At 39.5% G+C, this 21,715-nt stretch overlaps 1 protein-coding gene across 3 annotated transcripts in view; it reads left to right on the top strand.

The window, feature by feature from the left end:
• LOC135493524 (cyclic nucleotide-gated cation channel beta-3-like) overlaps nucleotides 1-21,715 on the top strand; it is a 62,020-nt gene that overhangs the window by 13,891 nt on the left and 26,414 nt on the right. Inside the window, exon 2 of one of the 3 annotated variants that reach the window (XM_064780917.1) lies at nucleotides 18,420-18,630. The exons of 1 other annotated variant lie outside the window; for it this stretch is intronic. In XM_064780917.1, coding sequence (XP_064636987.1) covers nucleotides 18,444-18,630 — 187 coding nt within the window. In that variant the 5' untranslated portion in view covers nucleotides 18,420-18,443. Of the gene's footprint in view, nucleotides 1-17,928; nucleotides 18,631-21,715 lie in introns of those variants that run through there. One more of the 3 variants, XM_064780906.1, reaches the window with a different exon arrangement.

The raw sequence follows: 21,715 nt of genomic DNA, 5'->3' as shown, positions 1-21,715 counted from the left end.
GGGCAGACAAGAATATATTGTATAGGTGTGTCATGCACAACAGATTCATTGCAATAGCAAGAAGGTACTGTCAGGACACCTTTTCTGACCTCTGAAAGGTTTCTTCTTGTTTATCTGACAAAAACGTGACTTCAGCTGACATTTGGTGTTATGCTATGCCTGTTCCGGAAGATCAAACTGGTTTCCCTTATGAAAATGAATCCCAATTCACCATGATGAAATGATGATTTACCATGGTGAATTCATATGGAACTGACTGAAAGATGAAAAAAGTCCAAATATTTTTTTCACTGGTTTTTTTTTCTACTCAAAATGAAGTAACATCATCAGTCCCAAAACTTTTTTTCTTTGAAAATTTTTCAAAATTTTGAACTGACTGATGGATGAAAAAAAGTTCTAAGTCCCAAAAGTTTTTTCACTGGTTTTTTTGGTGAATTTAGATTTCACCATAGTAAATTAGACATCAATTTTCGTTCAATGGATCTGGTGTAATATGTTTTGATGGAGTACAGTCACTTGGTCTTCTTATATGAAGCTATGTTGATATGAAGCACTCCAGAAAATTTCACAGTAGACCGTTTGCTTGTGAATGTTCACCTAACCCCTCTGTCTTCTCCTGCTCAAGTTCCCCTTTACCATCAAACTCAAACTTGACAGGTCTTCTTTACAGCCTAATGGATCCAAATACAATTTTGATGAGCCAGATCCTAGTGTGTAATTTCATTTCTCAAACTCTCAAGCAGAAATTTCGTGACTGGTTAAGTGAGTCTGAATAGCTCGTGATTGCTATCCCTCAACCTTTGCAGTTTCCTGTTTTTATACCATGTTTGAATAAAATTGGATCAGACATGAGTTGAATTTCATTACGGTATCATGAAAAGGCGTACCGGGCGTAAGAATTGGTTTTGCGGAGCTGTCGCTTATCTAATCTGTACTGCGTGCACTGCACGATCAATCATTTTGATGGCATTTTTTGCAGATTAGAAGTTGGTTGTCAGAATTTGTTTTTGTTTATGGTTCACAATGTCATATTAGAAACCTAACCCTCTAACAGCTAGGTACTTGGCTCTATTTGATAAATGCAAATATATCTTGCGAGAAAAAGGTTCTGCATGACTGAAAAAGGTCTAATTGAAATTATTTTTAACTGAATTCCAAATGGTGGTATGAAATGAAATCTTATCCATGAGTTGCTTACAATACTGATATGAAAATCCATCCTTTTTTTGCCTCAAAGAAACCCTCGACTCATTATTTATAGAGGTATGATGTGAATGATATACCAGATGCAAAAATTGGCTCACAAAATGAATGTTGTCAGCGATGGTTATTAATTATTCTAGTGACAGTATTTTTGTGATTAAAATTCATATTACAGTCAAGATTGGTACTCTGGTGAATGTATCAAAATGTCAATTGTCTATTGGAAGAGCCATTTATTTCAAAATCGTTTACCAACGTGACAAATCTCATCAGTTTTCTATCTGGCGCCTGATGATCCATCATTTTTGTGACATTTAATTTCAGGTTGGTTCTGGAAACAAATAGGCCCCCTATGTACTGTTGAGTATGTCTTAGCTTGGTAGCAGTAGGGTAAACCACGAATAATTTGGCACCTATTTTTGCGAATTGCGGAAAATTCTAAGAAAATATTTTTTTTAATTATTTCGCAAATCACAGTTAGTTAGTTCCTGAAAGCCATGAAAATAAAGAGCTCAAAAAAATTGGTCACATTACAGTCAGCTTTTAGGAGGTCATATACCATGCTAAGCATCAGTTCATGATCATTAAGGGACTGATCAATAACAAAATTCTTGTCATGATGTTGCATGCTTGGGAAACAGACAAACAAGGACAAATAGCAAACCACTCAAAACAATAGAAAATGTCATCCCAAAGACATGTCTGTTCCAGCCTGGAGTGGGTTATATACCATGCTGAGCAGTGGCTAATGGTCATTAAGGGACCAGTCCCCTCGTCTGTTGTAACTATATACAGCACTTTTGAAATGTCTTTGAGTGCAACTGGATACTGGCTGCACAACAGACCATGCTCAAAGATATTTCTCCTCAGCCTTGAGTGGGTTAGAAATGACGTGGAGCAGAAGTTCGTGGTCATTACAGGACTGGTCCCTCGTCAGTTCGTAATTGCATTCCTGTCACGATGTTGCGTGTGAGGGGATAGCAACAAACACCCCACTTTAAACAAGTAGGGCCAATTAGCGATGGAGCTTGTTCGGGTTTGTCATTTGCATGGTTGAGAATAGAGATGGTAGGGATTTAGGTTGACAGTCTTGCAAAGATTTATGGTTTGGGGGGTTCATATGAAATTGTGCCTTAATCCAGAGTGCTTTGGTCTCACAAAAAATTACCCTAGTGGAAGGCCGTGGCATCAATCCAAAAGTCATTGATTCAAACCAGGATCTGGTCACCACTTTGTCATTCTTAGGTCAACCTCAAGTGTGTGCTGAAATGAGAGCTGCCATGATACCTCAGAATGGTTATGTGGAGATCTACGATAGAAAGAGTTGACTTGAAGCTCTTTGGTACAGACCCTGTCCAAAAGCTGATTAAAAACCACCATCATTATCACCCAAAGTCAAGAGTAAGTATCCTCCTTAGGTAATCACCTTTGCTAAAGAGCAAGCTCCAAGAAAAACTTGATGTCTTCCCTTGTTTCCCTACAAATTGACTTACATCGAGAAAGTTCACATTCTGTTACTGGTGAACTTCAGAGTAAATTGGTTTCAAGCTCTCGGGGGCATTTCTTATAATGTAGTTAATCTCAATCCTCCTCTGCAGTGCTTTAAACTTGATGGCTCAGATATTCTTTCTGGGCAATTGAGTCATGATGTTCGTTACCACGAATTGGCTTACAAGAGAGAAATGGAGACTGATACTTTGAAGAAATGTGAAATTGCATGATAAAGCCTTTGTCTTCGGTAGATTTCAATTTCACTTGTGCAACCCCTTTTATTGTAAACGTCATCTCCAGATTGTGCTGTAACTTGTAAATGGTGAAGCTGCCTGAAGCAGCAAGAAGCAGCCTTTCCAACGACATTTCGTCTGAAAAAACGTTGTTTCTGTAAATCACCTCAATCTGGTTGCTGTTGTGAACAGCTAACAACCGGTTTAGACGATGTAATGGTCATTTGACCTTTGTCCAAATCTGTTTTTTCTCAATACTGAGCTAGCTCTCTGTCTACATCACTGGAGGACATTGCCTATTGCAATGATCTCCACTTGATTTAGCAGACGTGTAGCTAAAGAAAGGAGAAACGACTTTTATCAATTATAGCATCTGACATTTGTCAAGATCTAGTTGTTTTTTATGGATGGCTCTCTGTCCAGTTGATATAAGAAGCTTTGCTTTGACGTCCGGTACCATAACTGTTTTTGAGATACGGGCAGGAATAGAGGGTGTCAGTTTGATTCCTGACCAGAAGTAGATTTTGTGATGCCATGACCTTTCAAATGGGTGTCAATCAAAAATGTGCTATTTATACTGCAAAATACAGTTGTGACCTCTTTCTCAATAACTTTGAGGTGATGGAGTATCTTCTAAAAGTTCTGAAGATTTCCAAGTCCTTGATATACATGGTACCTTGAAAATATTAGAAACTTTAATGTCATGGGTTGAATACTTAAGCTAGACATCGGGAGTTTGAGAAAAAACTGTTTTTGCTACATTATATTCTGCTAGGCTTTTAATAGATAAGCTGTGCTAGCCGAGTTCCTCGCACAATGAAATGAAAGGTCAAAAGCGATGTCCGGGTATAGTTTCAGATATCTTGTTTGCTCCCCTGGGGAAGCTTAATGATACTGCGCTTCAGTTTTAGTCCATTGTTCGCCATACTTTCTCAGATCCTCTAATTATCATCTATAATTGTGATAATAATATTTCAGGAAAATGTGAGACCGGTAATCTTTCTTAAATCCGTTTATATTGTAAATGAGTAATGCTGGTGATGATATTGTCATATTTCATAATCTTTTGAGGCAAAATCTGTCAGTGTGGAATTGAGTTTGAGTTCCTGGTGATCACTACAGCTTCAGGTTCTGTAAATGCAGACTATGCAGGTATATACTCAGGCCTGTCCGCCAACCACAGGAAGGAAGATATAAGATTGGACATATTTAGAAGTCGCATGGAAATAGTTAAGCATCTACCCGGTACCTCATAACACGAATATGAAAGGTCAAAGGCATATTTGGTATAAATGGGTGTTTTGGTGCATAGCAACCTTTTCAAACTGTAGTCTTGTGTTGGATTTTTTTGTCAATCCATGATTGACACGTTAACAGAATGGTAGCTAGAAATAACGTTTTGTCATTTCCATGCCGTGCCAATGTGTGACTGATGATTATCCAGCTAGATTCCCAAAGGCTTGACAAACATCAGTCTCAGTGATTGACTCGCCCTGAATGGTAGTTCAAAGAATGAGCATTTTTTTGTGCGCTGCAGGGGCAACATCGATCAATAGCATGCCACATGTCAGATCATCAACTTTTCATAACCCTTGGGTTCCAGCGCATAGCTCAGCGTCTCCATCCATGATGAGTCCATGATCGGAAAATAGGCTGTGGAATGCCCATTTCGGAAATTAATACGGGCCTCCAATTTTTTCTCACCTGAATTATCCATGACCTTTGATATTGACATTGTGACCTTTCAGTTCGATGCTGTCACCCTCAAGCTAAAACATGCTCATCACTTTAAGTGGACGTCCTTGCCATGGGAGAAATGGTCATGTTGATTTACTTTGCTTACGATGTAGATGGTTAATGTCTTTCTGCCAGTAAAGATCACTTTGACTTCTACCTCTAATCAGCTCTGATGTAGTCCCGACCATTCATTTAAACAACTACAGTCTGACTTTCTCTTTGTTTGAATGGCCACTTCAGACAGTGAGATATCCAGTGTCATCAAGTTTTTTGGTCAGCAGTAACGATGAACTTACCCATTGGCTGCTTGCATCTCAGAACAAGAAACAAGCACAAAAATCAATTGCAAATTGCCCAATGATCCTATCTTTGGCGGATATTCTGGGGAGAGAGTTCTGGAATTTCTGTATTGGCTCCTTGTGACTGATTTATTCATGTGTGCACCGGATGAGAATTGGCATTGCCGTCACACATTATGACTATTTTTCTGAATATCATGCACAGCATTCAAATCTGCACAAAATGAACGAGGTCAGCGGGCAACCAGGACAGGGTCTATAACTAAGGACCTGTGAAAAGAGTAGCAAGAACAATTAGGGCTCTTTCTCTAATAATACAACAAGGACGAGTTTACCTTGGTGGCTTGCCATTGCGACAGAAATCATCTTCTCGACGAGCTGTGCCTTTGGCTGCTGTTGTCTTCAAACTAGGAATATGCAGAAAATCAATTGTGATTTGCTCATTGATTTCATCTTAGGGAATGACAAGGGCAGGAATTGATAAACCTTTATATTATTGGCAACCATCTCACCGATCCTATTGGGTCCTTGTTATTTTATTGATGTTTGCTTTAGGCGATACTTGGCTCTCTCTGAAGACCTCTCACCGATTTGTGAGATAGTCGGATTGAGGGATATTAAGGAGCCTGCATTCAACATCCAAGAGACCAACCTTTAAATTCTTGACTCAAGGGGGCATAGGTGATAAAGACTTGTGTAAAGCTCTATTTGATAACAGCAAAATACAATGCCCCGAACCTCATATCTGTGTGAAAAAAACTCTACAAAAGTATGCAAATGGTCTCAGACGTGATGAAAATATTGGAACTCATTCTGGAGCTTTTTTGGTTCAAGGTCATTCAGGTCACAGGTCAAGGGCAAATGATCATTGTACCCTGTCAATTCTGCTGCTGACCTTATTTCAACTCATCAAATGACCTTGGCAGCCACCCTCTTGAATTCTAATTGCTTCCCGCTTGTCAGCCGTTGCAGTCTTGAGAATATTTACTCTGAATCAATACTGATAATTGTTCCTTTCACCAGGACATGCAGAGATTTTTCGAACCAACACTTCGGCTGAATCTCAATAATGCTGAGTTAATCTTTCGTTTCCACTTTGTCTGCTTACATGGTGTTGTTGAATTCTCGTATGGAATTGATTGGCCGGCACTTCTTTGCTGGCGTCTCAGTTGGCCGAGGTATTATTGGTTCTGTTATTGATCTCTTGACCCTCTGGTCTCTTTCTCTGTGATGAGTGTTTTATGTGAGCCAGTATGTGATTTGACCATATGTGATCCATTACACCAAATTGGCGGGTAAGTATTCTGGGCTATCCATCCTTATTTCAGCAGGAATAGGGCTCAACACTCAGGCAGAATGCAAGAATAGCGTGGCGAAAATGGGAATATAAGCCCTGATATGTCTGAAAATACCATGCTAGGCTTCACACACAGTAAGGATGGCGTACTAAAGTAATGAATAGATGGAGATATGGGATTTCTGTGGCAGTTTGATCTATCAATCCACGGTCGGTCACTTGCACTTGGTTGCATTGTCTTAGTCTGGATGGTAAGAAATGCCACTCATATTGGGGGGAGAGTGAATGATGCAAATTATTCTTTTTGATTATTTATTTTGCTGATTTCCCGACATTTCTGATGAGTATAGCTCATGAAGTGTTATCCCTCCACCAACCAATCATTTATTGGAAATCTTGCTAACATTCCCTGTAGAAACCATCAACTATAAAATGTACGCATCTTCTTTGAATTCAAATTAGCCGATGATAAATATTTGACCTGTTGGTCTTTCTTTACGCTCTTTCACTGTCAGCAGAGATCTCTGTTTGCTGAACCAACAATGAAAGATGATGATCAAACATCTTGTGTCTTCATAGCTATTGGCAGATTCTGAAGCGGGCTCCGAATATTTGCACTCCTTGATCACACTTGATGATCAAAATTTACGCCTTTATTCCCAGAAAAACAATATACCATAACAAAGGTCCATAGAATCTTTCATATATGCTTAAACAAAACAGGATGTGAATGACTCCCTTGAAACAAACTACCCCATTGGTCCTTTATTCCCACATCCATCCTGTAACATCCTGATTGGAGACAGCGCCAAACTAAATGGCGGGCATAAAATTGTATTAGCATCCTTTCTGTTATTGGAGAAGGTTGTACCAAAACAAGTAGCCTTACGATCTTTCATACTGAACGTGATGTGATTCTATTGCACTTTAAAACAAATCACCCCATTGGTCCCTAAATCTCACATCCATCCTGTAACATTATTGGATACGTCACCCAACTAAATGGCAAGGGTAGAATCATATTGACAATCGGTAATCACTTCAAAATTAGTGAGGTTCTCCTCCATGAATTGCATTAATGGCTGGCTGGTGAAGTTAATGATGGCTCTAGAAATAATATGTCACATTGTGAATTGGACTTGATTATCACAGAGCTCGGGCTGTATTCTGGTATGTCGGTATTTATCACTGCAATAGCTCTATTGCGTCGGAAATTGGAGATTAGTTTTCTGATGCTGACACGTGATTTTTTCCCTTGGGACGTTTGGATGAAGGAGATTTAGGAGGAAGGCTTGTATCATTAGGGCAGGGTAGCCAGCTCATGTAATTTTGTGGTTGTTGTTACATTTGAAGACAGCAGCGTGGCTGTTTTACAAGCTAAGTCAATTTTGCTCTATAACACTTTTCTCAGCCGTTATCGGTCCTTCAAACCTAACAGTCTAGTGATCTATCATATGAGACTGTAAGGTAATAGCCCTCCTGAGCCATCACTCAGGACCCTCTTCCTCCTTTTCTAATATTTATCTCCCTTGCCTCACTGATGGCGTTCTGCTGTCGCTTTGATTTCCAGATTCATGCTTTACATACTCGCTGGCTGATTACCCTCTGCTACCTGGTTGATACTTGGAAGATTCTTGGGAGATGCTTCGTGCAGATCTTGTCATTGGCATCTTAACCCCCTCATTAATCCAATGTGAACATCATAATCATAGCCTAGTGATTAAGACTGCTGGCTACCATGCAATCAGGGCACGGGTTTGATGAACCAACCTGACTTTCAAGGAACTGAAATTCCTGACTCTTCAGAACAAGTTTGAGGCTTGGAACAGTGGCATATAGTGGACTTCATACCCCCGGCAAAAAATCCAATAGGGTTTTGACAATGAGTTTGATGAGTATCCAAAGTGCTCTTTGCCAATCTCGATAGATTCAAACTCTGGTTGTAGCTTTGCTGATAATAACTTTCATCAGACTTTGACACTGCTTGCAGTGGCCTCATTCTAAGGAGACTGTCTGCTAATAGCTCTGCTGATCTCCACTCAGCACTATCTTCCTCCTTTTCTATTATTCATCGCTGACGGTCGGCTGTCACTTTGATTCCACAATTCATGCCTGATTGCTTCAGAGGCTGATTGCTCTGGTTGTGGCTTAGAAACCAATTTGGTTCTTTGCTTGTGCTGTTGCGTCTTGACCCCAAAAGGTTACTGGGTCATTACTTCCTCGATTGGTCTCTCGATGAGAGAAGACACTGTGATTTATGCTGTTTGTGCAGTTATGTCATTATCTAGTGCTACTGATTGGGAAAACCAGGAACAAGTACAGAGATGGTCATGGAGGTTCCAGAGCCATAGGTATTGTTCATCCATGACCTCAGTTGAACATAAACCAGATAGCAAAAAATCATAACAGATCAGTGAAATATTGAAAAATTCTCTATGAAGTTGCCTATGGCTCAGGTTGAACCAATTTGTTGCAAAGATAAAAGAAATCAGGGCTATAAACCTGGCAAGATAAAAAAGTGTGCCTTGTTTGAAGTCTTGAAGCTCAGGGGTCTAGCACTCATTACAAATGAGTGACTCTTAAGATCTCTATGTGTCATGACAATTTCCTGAAGGTCTATCTCTGTAAAATGAGGTGCTGGTGCTTTAGAACTGGAAAAGGTCTATGAACAATCTTTTTCTGTACAGTGTTTGCATTTACATTATTGTATTTTTTCCATACTATACTAAAAATTAGATATACATGTAGATGAATGTAGTGGACTAAAACTCTCGGAATGAAATCAGCTAAAGTCATTGTCACTTGGCCAATAAATGATTTGCATGACGTAAATACAAGAGATGTCTGTTTTGACATATGGTCTGTTCTACCAGACGTCACAAGCGTCGGTTGCATTTATGCAAATCTATATCTTGTGTCTTGCTAAAAACAACAGTGATACACATGACAGCCTTGTAGAGAAAGAAGAGGAAAAAGAAATGGATTCCCATTACATGATCTCTTTTAGCATCATATCTGACCTTGAAAATAAACCTCATATTATTTGGAATGAAAGCTCATTCGTTGAGATGGCCATTTACGTCTCCTGAGATACCTGAAGTTGAAATCTCTTGCCTACTAGAAAGTTTTTCCTTTAGTTGCATGATGTTGACAGTGTATTGATATCGACCCATTGGAATGCTCACGTCAATTCCCGCCTCGGGAATTTACCGCTTCACTTGCAATATCTCACCAATTAGCAGCCATATTTAAAACAGCTTTTACACCAGGAAAATAACACCCATGATTAAGGGTAATTCGATTCGAACACAGTTGCAGTGTTCAGGAAGAAGAAAAACAGCCGCACTACAGAACGGTTGGTAATAAATATACCCCTGAGGTGAGCAGGTTTTCTTATTCGTGACAAGAATGTACTGCTTTAGTAAATCAAATTTTATTCTTTTGATTATTCAATTTCACGCTGTACATTTATCTCATAATATTGGGTTCTAGTTTCTTCAGAAGCTTGAAATGTCAGCCTATATATCTTTAACCCATTAATCACAAAAATACTGTCCTATTCCATGATTGTCTAATTGCAGGGGCCAAATTGTTGTGACCTGGTCACCAGAGGTAAATTGGCAACTCTGAGTTTCCAGGATTAGTATTGGAAGTGCTGGGCTAATGAGCTCACATATAACAGCTGTACGTCATCTGAAACCAGTTTAATGTTTGTCAGTGTCTCATATTGTTCCGGCGATCAGTCTGTATTAAGGATGTTCAATCATGGCCATTGATCAAACTGACAAGAAGACTGATGAAGTAACATGCTAGAAGGTTGCACACTTGTCTTAAGTCTGTATGATCTGAGACCCAATATGTAAATTCAAGTCTCACTCTGTATTTAATGGAGAAGATTTCATTGCGTGGCTCCTTCGTATCGTGTCTTGTGATATTTGTTTGGGCAAAATAAACTGGAGCGAAAGAGTAGAATCTTGTTTAGCCAAACCATCTTCCAGTTGCATGCATACACTTTTTCCATCAATCATCCCACACATAAAAAGTCTTCTGCAATCATATGAATTTGTGTTCTGCTGCAAAAACTGCACACCTCGAAGATGGTCACGGAAAATGAAAAAGAAGTTGTACTGGACAAATTGTACATCATCATAGGGATGCTGTACTTTTTGCTAGAACATGGCTCAATCAGAATTATTGCATATTGACTGCAGGACAGCGGCATGACTAAAGACAGTATCGGAGTCTGTGCACTGATTTGCTTGGGATATCAGATTCTTGCCAGATTCATGATTTGATCAGATTTCTTCCTTTTGCACAAGTCTATTTCACCCGTTTTAAAAAACCGATCTGAGATCAACCATGAGTGTTTCTATTCAAGTTTTCATGAGTCCCTGCTAAGAACATTTCAACCCTTAATTCCCAACTTTCAAATCCTTAGAGTCTATAAATCATGATCAACAACATGTGGTGGTTCTGACAGCATGACTTCATGACTTCATTGACAGTAACCTTGTCGAATGTGGCGACAAGCTTGATAGACCTGACTGATATTTCTGCAGTTCTAACGAGACATGAGCCCAACCCTACCAAGTGGCCTTATCGCATCTAAGCACACACCCGCACATGATTAAGGAGGTTCTTGATATTTCATTAGTTCATTCCTTCTCTATTATCACCAACACCTGTCATGTCTCACAAAGTAATCCTTTGTCATAATCAACACTAAATCCTTGTTGTACTCGACCCAAGCAAGTGCTATACTACGTGATGTTGTCATTGAGAAGTAGATTGGGAAATATACTCAGGAGTTTCCAGTAACCTTCCCATCTTCAAAAATTAGGTGCTACAGGTACTCATGTCTTGAGCATGTTGCTTATTTTCTCGCATGAGTATTCTCTTTGAAATACGTTCATCCCTGTCAGAAAATAACACTAATGTAAACTTAAACCAACTGTAAAGCCTCTGAGAATGACTGTTTGCCAACCTGCTAGGTGATTTCAAGACTTTCATCACTGACATTTCCATATTCAAAAGGATTCTAGGAACTGGTCCCAACAATAAACTGGTACATGGTCCATTCAGATTATTAGAGAGATACCCTACCCTCTCAAGAGGCTGATTTATCACAAACAAGTCAACTTCTTCCTCCTTGAAGCAGTAAAACATTCAGATTTATTCATTATGAAGGAGAACTACAGTCAATGAGGTATTCTAAATCAACAGCACTCAAGCCTTATCAACACAGCTGTTTATTCATTTGTTGATGAGAATTATTTGGTGCAGGAAATGAGAGGCAATGCATCAAGCGATTAGTGTGGGTAAGATTAGTAGTAAGGCAAGTGGCGGCCAATATTCTAACAAGTTTTTGAGAGAAATTTGAGAATGGAAGTTCAGTCTGGCTCGCCCAAGGTCACTCGCGATAGGACTTGAATTCATGTTAGTTCAGGTATCATGTTGGTGATGTTCAGATTGCGAGTTAATGACACTTCAAACTTAACTTCAGGGCCATATTGTCTGTTAGCAATTGACTATGTGACAAAGTAGAAAAAACAGGTACAAACAGTGACCTTGACTTATAGAGAAAGACCTTCATTGACCTTGACCTCGGCCTGTATTCCTAGTTTCAAATGATAGGTGATATCAGCTTGAATAGTTTTTATGGTTCATTCAAGAATATCAGATAAAGATCCAATCCATTTTGATACTGACAACCACTGTCAAATTTCTCAAGATTAGCAACTGATGTCGTAGAACCCAATTCCCCCAAGTCATCCCACTCTGTGAAGTTAATTGCTTTTAATGGATGGGAAGTGCAGCTCCAACTGTTAGACATCTCAGTTGATCTCCAAGTCTTTAGCAATTTTACTTCAAAACTCATTGAGGAGTGGAAGATGTAATCTTGGGTGTTTTTATTATGATGCTCTTGGATGTTATTGGAAAACACCAAAATCTGATTTATTAACCGTTAACAAACTACAGTGGAAGCCCGGCCGACGACCAGCGTGGTTTATGCGACCACCCCGCTATGACGACCAAGAATCGCCGGTCCTAAATGGTTTCCTCTCTAATTACCATTTCAAGGCCCCCGGTAACACGACCACCCCGGTACCCAGACGACTGGAACATTGGCTCAAGCTTTCCTTTTGATCATGTTCGTGACCTTTGACTTGCCAATCCAATTGTTATTGCAAACAGACAAAGGAATATTTGGTGTGCACATCCACTCTGCTAATACTCGCTTTTTGTTGGCATCCGTCAATCCTACGGTTACTTCTAAATCACGGCACGCCTGACTTAATTTGCCAAGCAGCATCTCATCAGATTACTTTCTTGGCAAATTTGTATGCTGCAGGAACTTGGGCCACTTTTTGTTTGGTGTGTTTGAGTGCAAAGGGTGTTGACAAGAGATTTGTTCCTTGAATTGTTGTCTGTATGCATCAACTCAACTGATGCTGGATTTGGTGGCATCTGTCAATCCAGCAATTTTCTTCAAAATCATGGCAATTAGACTTAATTTGCTAGCCTGAGTATCACATCAGGTCGCCAATATCCAGCGACCACTGGACATTTTTCTGTAGCGCTGCTTCTTCAGAGAATTACCTGCTTGATAGTTTCACATTCTGCTACTTCAGAGGAGGCTAATACCAACTCAATTGTTCTATATTGGAATCTACTGGCTTATTAGTCAGCCATGTTTACGAAAATTGTCATCGATTTGAATGATTAATGAGCCACACATCATAATTTCCTATCATTGCGGTTATGCTGACAGCTATATTGGTGTCACTGTGATAAATCGTCATCATCAACACCATCACTTCATGTTATTGCCTGCTTATGCCATGCTGAATGATGCTCTTGGGCTCTTGCTGTGAGAGGTGGTAGTAGTTCGTTATTGCAATTTTTTAGTCAGCAGCAGAACTCTTCCCAGATTTTCTTCCAGTTCAAAAGATAACTGATGCCTGATATCAAAATTTTATGAGGCTATACACATCCTGACAATATCAGGCCATTTCACTCGATACATGCTTACTCCCTCAATGCCCTGTTTGCAAGAGGATGGGCTATACTAGGCAATTTGTCGACCAGTGGATTATATTGGAGCATGCCAGCATAGTTAAGGATTCCAGCTCACGATCCAAAAGCCTTTCCTGGTCATGTCAAAACCAACACAGTCTGCTCCTTTTCTACAACAGCGAGGCTGGAGGCTGTTTTTTTCTCCTGGTTTAGTTTTTATCATGCATCTCGCCTAATTTCACAGTCATATCTGAAGCACGTTTCAGGCAGCCTCTGCCTGAAAGGGTATTCTTTTCTTTTCTTTTCTTGTATTAATTTGTCTATCTTGAGAGGTCACATTTACACAAGGACACCATGTTGACCCAGTGTCTCCGCCAACTGCCATGGAAAACAGATAAATTTACAGATGGCTAGGTGTGGGTTTGATGCTTAGGGTTGGCAAACAATTGCAAACACTGTTAGCCGATCAATCATTACCATAAATCAATCATTTGCTGGATAATTTGATTTTGTTTCTGATTATTTTGTAAATATGGTGCAGGTGTGACATTGGTGTTGACAATGGCCAGTGTTTTGAGTGAAGTACCCTTGCCTGATTGCTGTACCCTTAGAAACATATTCAGGCTGAGATGGAATTGGACCGTAGTATATTACGTTGGTTTCCACCAACAGTTTCCATGACTTCGAGAAAATATATTTTGCTGATGTTTTCCGAAAATTCCTATTATGCATGATGCTGAGTTCATCTTCTTTGCACTATCTCTGTGAATCAAATCTATACCGCCGCATAGATAAGCTATACGGCTCAATAGATTTCTTTGCCACTCACCGCTCCAGGTCAAATCTTCACCAATTTGCATTTGCGATGCTCGATCACATGAAAATGTTTTGATGATGCCATCAATCAATATTTCGGTCGTGTCGATTTCATTTGCTTCTCTCGTTGATCTTTCAATTCAAGCGACTCGTGGAATCTTTGTTTCTATTTTTCATGCAGGAGGCTTGTGGTTGGCTAATAACTTGCAGAGACTAACTGTATGGCATTGCCTAAGAAGATGCAAGAAGGGAAAACCCTTCTGTCTGTTTTTGATAAGTGTTTAAGAGACATCAATCAAATTAACCACAAAAGCCTTTATTTTGTGTCCTCATTGTGCCTCAGGATGGGCACATTGATTTTTAATTCAGTTAAAGTGTAATCACAGCAAGCTGAAAGCAGATTAAACTCATTTATATAATCAGGGATTAAAAAATCCCTTCAGCATGCCCGTATCAAAGGAAACACATTTTGCATCTTTTTCTTGGCTGATAAATTCAATTTCATCATGTCACACTGGAGGAATCGTTGCATTGGCGCTTTGAAACTTAATTTGCTTGAACAAATTTTTAGTCGCGGATGTCTCAGACTGGGAACTGGATACGATTGGTTTGAGACTAGCCGGCAATGCTAAGACAAGCGTCTGGTTCTATGGCCCATATGCTACATTCTCAGAGTGTCATATATATTTACATTTATACACTGGAGGCTCATTCTTGTCCTTGGTTAAATTGATCTTATCCTAAGACCTGTTCATCGTTTTCATCATCAACGCAAACTCACCATGAGTACTTATTTCATCAACGCATATAGAAAATATGATGATGAGATCACCCTTTGCCTGATTTCTCTTAAACATGACCAAGGCGGTAGTCACGGTTCATGTAAGTGTCCTTTGCCTTTAAGGCGACTAACTACGGAGGTGCAAAAATACTAAACATCAACCATGTGAGAGCCGACGTTACTTGTATTGGATACTGGCACAGCAGTATCCATGACATTTGAGAAGCTTGTGGCACCTGTGACAGCCAACACGCAATGGGCAGGAAGAATAGCCAAGAAACCCAACAGGTTGTTCCTTAAGAATGGTTAGCCAATATAAAATGTGTACAATGTTCTTCTGAAGGTCGTTATAAAAATGGCTGTCATTAGAAAGATCTGGATGAAACGTAAGCGTAAACCTCTTGAGAAACATTTGGATTTCCTCTCTCAAGATATCTTTCATCCTCTCGGATACGTACGTGACGGCGATAAACGTAATAGAGAGCAACCCTTGAATCCTTCTGTGATAGTCTTCATGACATGACAACATGCTTTATACTTGCCTGACAATCAGATCAGTCTCATAAAGTGCTTCTCTGTATTTCAAATATAGCCTAAGTTGAGGCTTTTTTACAAGGAAATCCTGATATCAATATGTTACATGAATTTCTTTAACTTGGAAACCTTTTGAAACTTCTACATGTGGTGGGATGAAAACATCATTGATGAATTGAACCTTCAAGCTATCTTCACTTGAGTGCCTGGAGATGTATTCCTTCACTCTTTATAATGAAGACCTTAACACTTCTGCTATAACTGGTGGTCCTGAACGTTAATACCTTCTAATACCTCTGTCATGTCAGAAATTTTACCTTGCGGCACAATCCTGTTGACTCACCTCGTACAAGAATTCCTCCAGGCTGTATATATCATTATGAAATGTCAAGGTGCTCAACCATCTTAAAAAGCTGGTGTGTAACATGTCGACATCTTGAACAGTGGCATTTTGTCAGGCATTCATAGTCTGGGGAATAAAGGTTTTCACCCTTGTTCTGAATCCACTATTTTGGCATACCACAGGAGGATGAGGATGCAAAAAGTGTGTATCACTTGAATCAGTGGAGTTCATATGGAAGAGCTTTAAAACCACATTAAGTTACTTGTCGCATACTTTTATATTCAAATATGCCATTGAAGAAGTCTAGTCTAAGCCACTAATGATTACACCCAAGGACCTTTGCTTGCTGCCAACACAGGCTGCCATTTTGGACTGATCATGTTAACCTGATGAGTTGATTCTGATATCGCCACGTGCTTGTGTTACACCCAGGACCTCATAGTGTAAAAGAAATCTATGTTGGCAGAGAGAATATCCTTCAGTCTGCTTGGAGAGGGTAAATGAACTTGAAAACAGAGACTGTTGTTCCAGGTGCCTCTGTCAGACCACATCCAAGTGAGAAATATGAGTAGGAGCTTGGGATTGGGTCATCTCCTATTACAATGTAGCTCAGTTATATAGAGACATTCTACAAATGCTCACAAGAGCAACAGAATATGAGGAATTTGCTATTACACACTATGATTAAAATAACCCCTCTTCCTTGGGTTGTCATTTAGAGATAAGAAATGGAACATAAAAAGAGATCACTTGACAGTCTATGATTGCCAGACATTGGTTTGACAGACAGTATTGTTTGAACGAAAAACAAGCCAATCTTGTCACATGTTTAGGAGAGGGTTGTCTAAGGAATGGTGAGGCGATACAGATACAGCAATATGTCTCTGATTGTGGCTTACTTGTCTTGTTTATCTGGTTGCCTGTCTGTTATAAGAGGTATCAGCACCGACATAAAAAATCCACCAATATGTCTTATGCTCAAGCCCTATTGACTGACCATTCTATTGCAACCTTTTATCTAACATGTCTCTGTTGGTAGTGCTGTCAACTACAGCCAGCGAGTCTGATCTAGAGTGCTGAGATGTATCTGTCTGAAAGCAAACTACTTCACATCCCCGATAGAATTTCCTTCTAATTCTGTGGCAAGCTGATCTAGCCAGATTGAAGAGTTTTGTTTGCTTGAACCGAAACTCAGAGTGATTTACCCTCAGAGAACTTCAGACAGAACTTACTGACAGAGAACTTCAAGTACTGTATACTGGTTCAAAGTAATATACCCTGTTGTATCATTTGTTTAAGATACAGCACTGCTCCACTGTATACTTCAAAAGCCAAAAGCCTTGAACCTGTAGGTCTGAGTTAGGGTCAGCAAAGAGTACAACTCAACAACACACTAACATCATGTTCACCACCAGCAACAAGCTCTATCACCACAACCACTACCTCCGTCTCATTACAATAGCAAGTCAGATGTCAGCAAAGGGCAGCTCCTCTAACAAATCTAATGTTTTCCTGGATATTGACTATTTTAGAAAGCACTTTATTCAAGCCCGAGGTGATTTATTTGCATTCATATTAGATTGTGAGAAATATATCGGACATTTCTTGAGGGCATCTCTTCGGCTAATGACTGGTGCTTTTCTCAATACGATGCCCTTAGTAAGTGCTCCATTCTTTTCAATTAACTTTCTTGGTAGAACTCGGATGATCTTGTTAGACACAGAGATTGCCTGTAGTGGTAGTGGTGGCATGTGGAAAGCCTCCCGTAACTCTTAGTTTTAGCCGTTTTAATTTCTTTCATTGCTTGAGTTGGCGTAGGCGGCTTACAGCAAATGGATGTCTCTGAGGGCATATTCGATCTCCTTATGCGTTTTGTTGCCAGAGCAGTTGTAATGTAAATCTGTCTAATGTTGCGAAAAACCATTCTACATTAAGGGATTATGTCGATGTCAGGAGTTTTTTTCTGATCACCGTCTTCTGATCATATCGTATGGAAAGAGATGTGATCTATTTCTGTGACTGTTATTTCCATAAGGCAAGAAAGATTGTGGGTCATATGGAATTTGATGTGACAAAAATTCCACATGAATGAAAATTGGTTGTGAGAGACAGCTTCTGAGATGCATCTGTACAGTATTGATCGATTGGATCCATTTGGAGATAATTGCTTGTATTTGAAGAAAATCTATTATTCAGTTGGCTTCCTTTTAGCAGGTAAAAAACAATACAGATAAATTGGACAGTTATTGAGTCATTTGTGTTGTGGTTATCTTTGCGTAAGGTCGCAGCTAAGTCCAGATCCCATCTGTCTCATTAAGGTAAACAGTATCAGTGCCAGTAGACCGACTTGGCTTATGTTATACGGAATAATATGAGGTATAATGAACACTGAACATCAGCGTTACGGCGAGGCGTCAGCTGATATAGTTGCACCGAAGAATCAATAACGTGATGTACTGGATTGTCCGACTAGTTCATTTTGAATGAGTCGGGCGCGATCGGAAGTGTGGAGTACTGCGTGGATTAGAAAATGGAATTTAACGATATTCAGATGGATATTTCATGAAACATCGATCTTGTAAACATTACTATGGATAATCTGTAATCACAGGATGTTGGAATTAGCCTCAAAGTTTATTTTTTCTTATTAGTTTTTCTTAGTTATCAGGAGTTCCCTGGTTCACTTTTCTCTATGTTGTCCATATTGCTATTGGCTAAGAAAACTGTCATGATGAAAACAGAAAAGTTCCAAGACTTGTATCCTCTGGAGTACCTTGCTCTGGAAGTAAACCCGGAGTGGAGTCCACACGGAATAGAGGAGGATGCATTTATTTATGAATCACTGGAGGATGTAGCCATGGTTCGATATCCATTGCTTGGTAAGTTCATTTCAGATTGATATCCAGGCAATATCATTTCTTATTTAGATCTATATCTCTTAAAACTAAATCAAGTCCTACCTGAATGTCCTAAGCTGATCAAGTATAATTAAACACATGACACTGATACGGACCAGCTGTATTTCGGTCCAGAATGTCATTACAATAGCACTCACTAACAATAACCATTATGACACGTATCATGATGCAATGCAAGTAAGTGCATTACTAAGTCTATGGCATTCAGACACCCTCTGCTCGCATAAGCTTCCACAACCCATAGTCATCTCTAGCGCAACATGTGAGCAGCATGCAGCTGACACACTGGTTGCATCCCTATCGCTGTGACAGTTTTGCTTATGTTACGTGATTTCCAGTGGTATACCGTTCCAATTTGGCTGGTTCAGTGACCTTGCTTTTGAAGTTACCACCTAAAAAAATTCTCCGTCTGTGTCGGTAATTTGAGATATATTGGAAAAGTTCTTGTTTTACAAAAACGCGAGTCGATCGATAGCTCAAGTCTTCAGTCTTACTTTGATGACAAACCTGATCAGAAGAGATGAAAATTAGCTCCTATGTGAGTATGTATCAAAAGTGGTACATGTACACAAACAAGCACCTTTGGTTCCTGTGACATACCCTTATAATCACTACTATATGCGGCAAAACAGTCTCTCATCTGCATGTCAAACTGGTATTTGCTTGGTTTGACTTTGATTGCAGGTTAAATCACGATAAATGATGAAAGTTTCGCCCGGAAATGTTGTGTCCAATGTTCAGGTCACCTGGGATGATACTCAAAACCCATGTTGCACCAATCTTGAAATCTCACCAGAGATTTGCTCAAAAGTACCATAGTTTTGCAATGATTTTTTATTCAAAATATCCAACCGTTATCACACCGCGGGTGAATCAGCAGTCGTTAGGGCTCGGTGTGTAAAAATATGGTACATTAGCAAATTACATCGTGATTTTTGCTTGAGACCATGCGTGTGATTAAACTGTAAATCGGATTAAAGCAATGCTATTAATGGCCATTATCCCGCTCAGATATGACAAAAAATAAGAAAAATGTTGAAGGAAATGAGACTGCCATGACTGTGTGAATTGCCTCATCATAAGTGGGGTGGGCGGAATTTCTTACTGTTTGCTTGTGAAAATGATATAGAGTTCAAATATTTTTTTCACTTGTTTTTTTTCTGCTCAAAACAAAGAAACATCATCAACCCCAAAAATTGTTTGGTTTTGAAAATTTTTCAGAATTTGTAATTCTACAATTTTGATGGGAAAACTTAATCATTCATTTTGTCCCCGGATTTTTAACTTCATTAACAGGACCACCCTGGTAACACGACCATTCAACCTCGGTCCCATCAGTGACATATTACTGGGGTTCCACTGTATTATTCAACATTATGTACTCTGTGAAATTAATTTCTGGTTCATTCAGCCAGTCAATAAATTAACCTAAGACGTGTCAAATTCATCTGATTTCTAAAGCAGTATCGGATTTCAATCTCGTGTCACAGCCATTAGCAGGGTGACGAATTATCAAGACGTTTGTAGTGACAGTCTGATGAACTTGACACTCTTAGCTATGTGTTCACCATTCAAGCTAAGGGTTCATTGAACCTCGAAATCCTTGATTCAAATCATCTATACCTGTAGACTAAATCACTAGTGTCTCGTCCTGAAGGAAACTATAGCAAGAGGGACGAGGTTACTAGATTTGTGATGGGGGGGGGGGGGCACTGACATGCCCCTGATTGAATGAATTATTTTAAGTTGACCACAAATACAGGAATTTAAGTTGATTTATTCAAATACAGGAAAATTACCATTAATTGAAAAAAACAACTGCCCATTGCTTTCTAGTACTGGACCTGCCCTCATCATTCACAGTGCATCCTTTGGCCTTGTTTCAAGAATGGGATTCCAACTCAAATGTTACCAAGTCAAAAGTCCATTTTGATATACATGCCACTATAATATACGGTTCTCTCCTCTAATCTTCTTCCATAAATATAACGATATCACATTGACATCATCTGATGACATTAACCATTATCATCTGGAATTAACTTGCAGCTTAGACATGTCCTGCTTCGTCATATTCTCCAAAATCCTCGCCAGAGTGCCTGTCCAATCATGCAGGGAGATCTTGTGCCATAATTCCATTTGGATCTAGCGATCAACCATATATGCTTGTCAAACTTGGCCATCTCATCCCAGCAAAATTGGTATTCATCACACAATAATATTTGTACGGTTAACCCTCATCGATGTATTAAGAAAGCCATTTGGAAATGATTTAAAGGCGCTCAGTGGTAAAATGGCCATAGTACCAGCCTCATAATTTGAAGGCTGTGGGTTCAAAGCTTGGTGGATTCACCACCGGCTTCAATCTGCTTCATAATGCAAAACTCTGACCATGAAGGGGACTTAAAGGGCCCAATAGACAGAAGCAGGGTTTTCAGTTGTTGATCACGATGTGGCAAAAAGGTAGAAAACTCGTACTGGTTTGACTTTGTGACAATCTTTTCACAAGCATGGCTGAAGTACAGTGAGATCTAGTGACACCTATTTAGGACTTTGTGTAACTAATCTGGCCAACATAGCTCCTGCCTATAGTCTCCCTTTAACCTTGATGGACAAGCAAGATAGTACAATGTTCTTTAACGAATTGTACTGCAAAATAATTGCATTATTTTTCAAAAGGTATTCGCTCTTAAACCCAGTTTCAGGCAAAAAAGATTGATGTGAAATATATATATCATCCGATACCATATCGTTCAACACAGCTTCTGATAGACAATGCCATCGTCTACCAGTCAAATTATTCTAAAGACGGGTGTGATTGCCTTTATTTCAGCTTTAGCGATCAATTGTTGTCCTTTGAGCAGGAATTGCAGATAAAGACACTTTCTAGTCCAGTTATTGACTGACTCGAATACAGGAGGGGAGCTGTCAGTGACACAAAAGAAAAACCCCAAGATTGTTTGCGTTTTCGGATGCAGTCTGGCAGCCATGTCGATTTCTGTTGATGGCCAGATCCTTTGAGCAAATCCATAACCATGTCCATTTA

This window comes from Lineus longissimus, chromosome 1, assembly GCF_910592395.1.
Source record: "Lineus longissimus chromosome 1, tnLinLong1.2, whole genome shotgun sequence".
Taxonomy (NCBI): domain Eukaryota; kingdom Metazoa; phylum Nemertea; class Pilidiophora; order Heteronemertea; family Lineidae; genus Lineus; species Lineus longissimus.
This window is presented reverse-complemented; position numbering and strand designations above follow the sequence as displayed.